Source organism: Spodoptera frugiperda, chromosome 26 (assembly GCF_023101765.2).
Source record: "Spodoptera frugiperda isolate SF20-4 chromosome 26, AGI-APGP_CSIRO_Sfru_2.0, whole genome shotgun sequence".
NCBI lineage: Eukaryota > Metazoa > Arthropoda > Insecta > Lepidoptera > Noctuidae > Spodoptera > Spodoptera frugiperda.
In genome coordinates, this window is record NC_064237.1 from 13,089,697 (window position 1) to 13,097,056 (window position 7,360).

The following is a 7,360-nucleotide window of genomic DNA, read 5'->3' on the forward strand; positions in this document are numbered from 1 at the left end:
ATTTCTGAGTCTTGGACAGACTAGCTTCTTTCTGTCTTTTCTGGTCGAGTTGCAGAGCTTTTGCTCAGATTTTGAGATTGAGGGGAACCGATATAGGTTGTAAATTGTCTCAAAAGATTTCATTAGATAAGTCTTCTTCTGTGAATGTGGATAGGTTGGTTTTATATAAATCGACGGCTTCCTAATAAAGTAGCTATTAAGATGGGGATTAAAACTTGTGAATTCTGAACGGTCATTTAGATGGCTTGAAGCACACCGAATTGAATATCTTCTGAACGCTTCACACCAGCCTTTATTCTTCTGCGACTTCGGGTTAGGGCCAACTCACACCGAAAGAGCGGCGAAGGGCAGCGGAGCGCAGCGACCCGCTCGGTAGAGAAGGCGCGAGGATTCCCGTGACTGCTCGAGAAGTCGCTGGAATGCGCGAGAAGTCGCGGGACACCGCGCGCCATCTCGAGCCCACACGCGATGAATTCACGGGTCGTTCTATGCGCAGTTCACTTTCAATAAAACTCGAGGAAACTTGTGTTTATGCAGTGAAAATGAGTATTTTGGATTTAATTATTATTGCACATATAAATAATTATTATTGCGAGGGGCGGGATATTGCCAGCGGCCGCTCGTGACTGCTCGAGCATTCTCGGGAATTCCCGAGAATGCTCGCGCAGGCGCACGGCTCCGTTTATGGAATTCGCCGGAATTCCTGCGGCTCCGCGGGTATCCGCGCGCCTCGTTCGAGTTTCTCATGCGATAATAGTATTTATAATAATAAAAATTAAGTTAAAATTCTCATGACACTGAAACTGCGCTCCGCTTCGCTGCCCTTCGCCGCTCTTTCGGTGTGAGTTGGCCCTTAATAACCGATAAACCGATTTTTGTAATCGTATCATTTTTCATTTGATTATTATATTTGATTTGGCGTTCATGTATATCCTTAATGTTAAAACTGTTTTGGACTATGGATTATTTAATTTGTATGTAATTTTCATACAGTATTCTGGTTGTTTCCCAAATAAAACAAATATCATAAGGTTTTCACGTATAGATGAGTTTAAAATAAGTACTTACAAAAACTATAAAATAACAAGTAACTACCTATATATTGTAAAAACTGATTGTAAAAATGTATTATATTGTTGCAAATAAAACGAATAGCACTATAATTCAAGACTTTTATTTCTATAAATATACTTTTTTGGAAAATATACGGAGGGTATATACCTTACCCACTTTCACCTTCGAATTTACAAAGTCTTACGAGGTGAAAAATGTACTTTTATAAATACTGTGTACTTAGTTAATAACTGTCCTATATGTCTTTTATTAAATAGTTTACATCGTAATTTTTCATTCCCGCGCCATACTTGCTAGATAACTTGGACATGATACACCAGAATTGGCCGTGATACCTCCAGGGCCGTTGAAAAATTATAATTTGTAAATCAGATGGTTACAACAGCTGGAAATATCATTAAAAACTACCAATTCTAATGCAGGGTTATAGTCTAAGGGTTGTGTAGGACAGTTAATAACTAAGTACCGATAATTGCACACTATCACATAAGCATTATTTTCTTAAATATTACAAAAAGCGTATAAAATATATTGTACCTACTCGACTACAACGCTAGACATCTAGAAATATTCCCTACAAAACTACAACATCCAAACTATGGTATTGTATTATCTGTGGAAGCCAGCTATATTTGTATACAGTACCACTACTTACAAACATAAAGATAAAAAAAGATAATTGTGACAATTTCTGAGATTCTACTTCTTACCCCTGGCCTTTTCCTAACTATACATGTGGAGTCGGCACTGGGTCTTATCGAGATTCGGGATGAATATCTTTAAATTAACTTGGAGATCCAACCCCCAAAAATATTTACGATTGTGGTCAGCATCACCTAGCTTCAATTCAATTGAGCATTTCTGATACAAATTTTAAGAATAAAATAAATAAAAACAACCTTCAGAAGATCATACTTATCCTCCAAAATGGAGAAAAGTAACCCTATAACAGACTGGATCACAACGCAGGAATTTGAGTACTTTGTAGTTTTCTATTCACTTGCTATTCATCTCATGCCAGACCCTGATGAGTTCCTCGTGGTCCTGGTAACCGTGCGACGCTATCAAGTCTTCGTAGTCGTCGCGGGAGAACGGTTTCTTGTGGAAATAGAACAGTGGGCAATGCTCTGGTGTGATGCCTACCTTCTTCGCCACTATGCCCAGGTAGATATCGTCAAAACGGAAGTGTTTTACGAACATACTGCCGATATACATGACACGCATGGCCTTGTTAGATACGACATATGCGGCTGCCGTCACGTAGTCCGGCCACCGGTCCCAGCGGTACTCCTCCAGCGACACGCGCCACTTGCTGAACCGGAACCGCTGCGGAGCCGAGTGGAACACGTACCCGGTGAACAGCAAGTCTCCCTGCAGCTCGCCAGGCGAGTCGAGCGAGCCGGCGGCGGGCGTGCGCGTCGCGTCCCGCTCGTAGAGGTAGCTCAGCAGGTTGTTGACGGAGATGTACATGTCGTCGTCCGTGAACAGGTAGTGGTCGGCGTGCGCGCAGTGCTCGTACACCCAGCGGAACGACATCATCGTCTTGATGGTGTTGTTGTAGTAGTAGTCGATGAAGTCCATCTGGATGATGTCGTGGAACTCCGCCATCTCCCTGTCTATCTGGCGCTGCACGTCCGACTTGGTCTTTCCGTCGACTCCTAAGAAGAACAGGATCTTCACGGTACGCCCTGGCACATCCTCATTGCCGTATGTTTTTCTGATGGCGTCTCTGTGGCCAAAATGGTCCATCGCCGACTTGACCACGATCATTAGGTCTATCTTCTCGACGTTGGAACATTTCCCGGAGTTGCTCAGGAAGCTGTACGGGTAGTAGTTGATAGGAGTCACCGTGAGCTTCTGGTTTGTTAACACTTCATTCACTAGCTCTCTGACATCCACGTCGAGTGGATAGTGGAAATCGTTTTTGAAGCTCGATGCGTGTAAATAGTCACCGATTCCGAAATAATCGTACGTACACCACAGCACAATCGCACACACTATACATTTAAAGTACTTTCTTTTCTTTTTGAGATATTTTGATAACTGTCTGAGATGCATTGTAAGAGATTCCGTTTCTATTGAGATTATTTGAGATTCAAGTCGGGAGCCACCTGAAACTAAAGATTTTATTATAGGCACACTACGTCTTAGCGGTTATAACTATTACGAAGCAAATCTCTTGCATACTAAACTTAATTAACTGTGTCGTTAATTAACTTCGTTATCAGAGAGGTTGTGTTTAGCACACGTTTATTTCTTATTATCTCAGAGGTATATGGTGTGATAAGAGAAACGCGGCAGATGGAGGTAATGAAAAACGAACCTTTTTGCTTGACAATAAAAGTGTGTATCTACTGGAAACATCTTGTGTTGTTTTATTCGTCAACAAAGTATGTATCTAGGTTTTTGATTTGTAGTTTTGTTACAAGAAATGCAGTGGATGGTGTTTGTTTCTAACAGATAGCTACTGCTAGCTACCTGTCAACCGTTATATTTATGTTTTTCATCATGCTATACTGCATCAATCAAATTAAAAAATTTAACCATAAAAGCAATAAGCGCGAGTCAAAACTGTAGAATTTTTTGAACTGTGCTCTAGTGATATCATAATTAGATTAAATAATATTATGTATACATATGATGATAATTAATATGGATAAATTGAGTTGTCGTGGTAGCATATACATATAGGTATAATCTTTATTTCTAAACCAAATAAATGATTGGCTAATCTATTTTACTACTGAAATGATATTAAGCTGTTTTCTAATACTTTTATGTTCATAAATACCTAATACAGAGATTCGGCACAAAATAAAATAAGCCCATAAATTAATGGAATTTATTTAAAATATAAATGCTTACTTAATCAATACTAAGTGTAAATAATACAATTTGTGGCATGGCTAGATTTAAAATATGTTTTAACCATATAGTTCCCGATCTCGCGGGATCTCTTCAAAAATGAGATGTGGAAGATATTCCAGGGAACTCTTCAAAAATCAACATAATGAGCTCTGCGTTTGAATTTAATAGATGTATCACTCACTTAGGGCATTGAAAAAATAGTTTAAAAACGGACTTAAACTAACTTAAAACTAAAGAAAGCTACGAATTACGAATTTATAACAATTAAAAAAGAAACTATATTACAACCTATCCTCTATGCTATAATAACCAAGCTTAAACTAAATAATTTAAAAGAAACGACTTAAATCTAATCTAATTAAAAAAAAAATTAGACTTACAATTTTATTAAAAAAACTAACTACATAACTACTAATAATCGATATCAAACTAAGACCTACGTTAAATAGTTTAACCAAAAAACCAGGAAAACCCAACAATTTAAACTTATTAATTGACAAATACAACGAAACCAATTTAGAATATACGAAACAGCAGGACCACTACAGACAAATAATCATACGACTGATAATACACTTTTTCTACGATAGTACCGAAGCGCTCGGCCGATACCCAACCAAATGAATGTAACGAAACCATAGCGCGATCTATTTCGATCCCAACGCCATATCGAGGATAAAGACAACTTGGATTATTTATTTATACTCCGTTCGGGCATTTTCTTTGTACTAAAAGTTTAATTATATTGATATTATTTTTTTCATACCTTTTTACTATTTATTTACTTTTTTCGATGAATTAAAAACAATAACATGAACCGAAGTCGTGTAACGATCGACATAGAATTATCTATGCCGTTAGAGCATTTTCTTTGTACTAAATGTTTTATTATATTGATATGCATTTTTTTCATACCTTTTTACTATTTATTTACTTTTTTTCGATAAATTAAAACAATAACATGAACCGAAGTCGTGATAACGATCGACATAGAATTATTTATAAATAATTTATTTCTTGAATTTTTATTTTTTGATTTTTGAAATAAAAATATATCTATGTCCTTTCTAAGGTTCTAAACTATATCTGTACCAAATTTCAACCAAATCCGTCAAATAGTTGCGGAGATTAATGGTATAAGCATAGAATGTTCGACGTGATTCTTTAATTTGACATAACTTTTTTATTTATGAACCGATTGACATGAAACAAACACTAAATGTAAATTTAAGCATCCCACAATATATTCGTGAAAACCGCATCCAACTCGGATCAGCCGTTTCTGAGATTAGCGCGCACAGACGAACAGACAAACAGACAAACAGACAAACAGACAAACAGACAAACAGACAATCAGACAAAAAAAAAGTTAATTACATTTTTGGGTTCGACATCGACATAACAATAACCCCTGCTTCCGTTTTTTTTTTTTTATTTTCAATGTACAGACAGCACTTTTCTACGATTTTATTATATGTATAGATATAAATGCTTACTTAATCAATACTAAGTGTAAATAATACAATTTGTGGCATGGCTAGATTTAAAATATGTAATACATATATGTAACTATAACATTGCTTTATATTGTATGTTCTTTTGACGAGAACCATCGCGACGGCTGCGTGGCGACATCGACTCATCTAAAACATAATAATGATTTTATTTTACTTTTTAAAGGCTATATTTACTTAATCATAAAGAGAAGAAATTTTCTCTTAATTTATTTTTCTTATATAAATTTCATCATTGTCAAAACATAAAATATAAAGCATCTTATAAATGAAAAATGTATCCATGCTTTTTAAAATAATATTTTTACTAAATAAAAAAAAAAACAGTGAAGTGTATGTAGCCCTCATGCCGCGTTACTGCAGTAATGTGCACTTTTGCCTACCCCTTCAGGGATAAAAGGCGTGATGTTGCGATGTATGCCCTGAATTGTTTTTCATTAAGATCTAACCACTATAAAATAAATTGTAAAATACATGTAAATAATAAGTAAAAGAAAATTATTTGAATAGATCCTCACCATTCACAGAGAAGTGTCGACAGTAGAGCTGATGGACACAGGGGGCAGGTAGTGGCTTCTGATCTGAGTGTGCAAGCGAGCCACCTCACCATCTAGAGCCTCCATCTCGCGAACCAGCTGTGTGAACTGCACTATACCTGCAGATACCAGATAGATACTAGATTCTTGTTTTATATCCATGGTGGAAATGGTAGGAAGATTCTTAGTATTATTCATTTAATGATTTAATGCCATGCATGGGATAACTAGCAAAAACTAAGGGCCTGTTTCACAAAGTCTGGATAGTCACTATGTATCAGATACTTTGTTACATAAGTTTATCGAGTTTATATTATGAAGGCGGTGAAACAGGCGTTAAATTTGTCAATCTTTTACATAATAATAGGTTTAGGTTTAAAAATAATTTTAGTAAAAGGTAATAATATAAATATTATTTTGTTTCATAATCACCTTCTCTAGAGTTAGGAAAGCCATGACGTTTAATAGTTTCCATTTCAATCTGAACGACCATGGGGAACACAATCTGCATCATTTTCAGCATCTCATTGCCAGCGGCTTCTTTAGCTTCATCCAACTTGGAGGCATAGTCGGGAGACTCCAGGGCATCAATGACTTCAGTCAGGATCAACCTAACCTGGTCCACCGTGACATTCTGAGGCGATGCCATCCTGTTCTATGGACCATTTAGAAACTGTGAAAGATAGGGAAATAATTCAATTTTAGTTTGGGGGATTAAACATTTTGTGTCAGTCGGCCGAATTAGGGGCGGAATTTACGTTGCAAAAATGAACCATTTTCTTTACAGTTCAAAATAAGTAGGTAATAAAAACATCCTGATAAAGAATAAAGAAGTTATTTTACTAATGCCATTAAGTTACGCTGCATACCAAACGAAACATGTTTATCAGTTAATAGTACGAATAAAAAACATAACTATCAATAACACATACAAATAAGGTGAACTAAAAAAGAAAGAAGGATGTCAAAGAGATCCTTTGAATTTACACCTCAACTTTATATTGGGCAAAACGGATCATGAGTCATTTATGCCAAGTAGGGTAGCGTTTTATTTTTAGAACAGGCCATGGAGTCAGAATGCCTACATACATAGATTTACATAAAAAAAGTCTCACCCTAATCAAAGCAATGCGACGAACCGTACACGAGCTAAAAGGTGTTACACTTTCTATCAAAATTACGATTCGTGAGAACACTATCTTCATTTAAGTTCGATGATTATTAAAAGATTTTCCTTTTGCCTTATAAGAATCTTTGTTAAATCCTTTAAGTTAAACTTTAGCAAACAAATCCGCCCGACTCAAACCGTCTGCTTGGTTGTCGATTTTGACAGATTGCACATTGATATTTTGACATTGACTTTCATCT

The 7,360-nt window shown here is 36.3% G+C and overlaps 1 protein-coding gene and 1 long non-coding RNA gene across 2 annotated transcripts in view; both read right to left on the minus strand.

Moving 5' to 3' along the window:
- LOC126912499 (uncharacterized) overlaps window positions 1-7,360 on the minus strand; it is a 235,454-nt gene that overhangs the window by 217,300 nt on the left and 10,794 nt on the right. The window lies entirely within an intron of this gene.
- On the minus strand, window positions 1,159-6,111 carry LOC118264009 (beta-1,3-galactosyltransferase brn-like). Its single transcript, XM_035576322.2, has 2 exons — window positions 5,975-6,111; window positions 1,159-3,191 (listed from the first exon to the last, which is right to left on the minus strand). Exon 2 carries the CDS (start codon window positions 3,130-3,132, stop codon window positions 2,071-2,073), a length of 1,062 nt encoding a protein of 353 aa, XP_035432215.2. The 5' UTR covers window positions 3,133-3,191; window positions 5,975-6,111; the 3' UTR covers window positions 1,159-2,070.

Coding starts and splice junctions, on each gene's coding strand:
- LOC118264009 (XM_035576322.2), bottom strand. CDS start 3,132: ATGCATCTCAGACAGTTATCAAAATATCTCAAAAAGAAAAGAAAGTAC.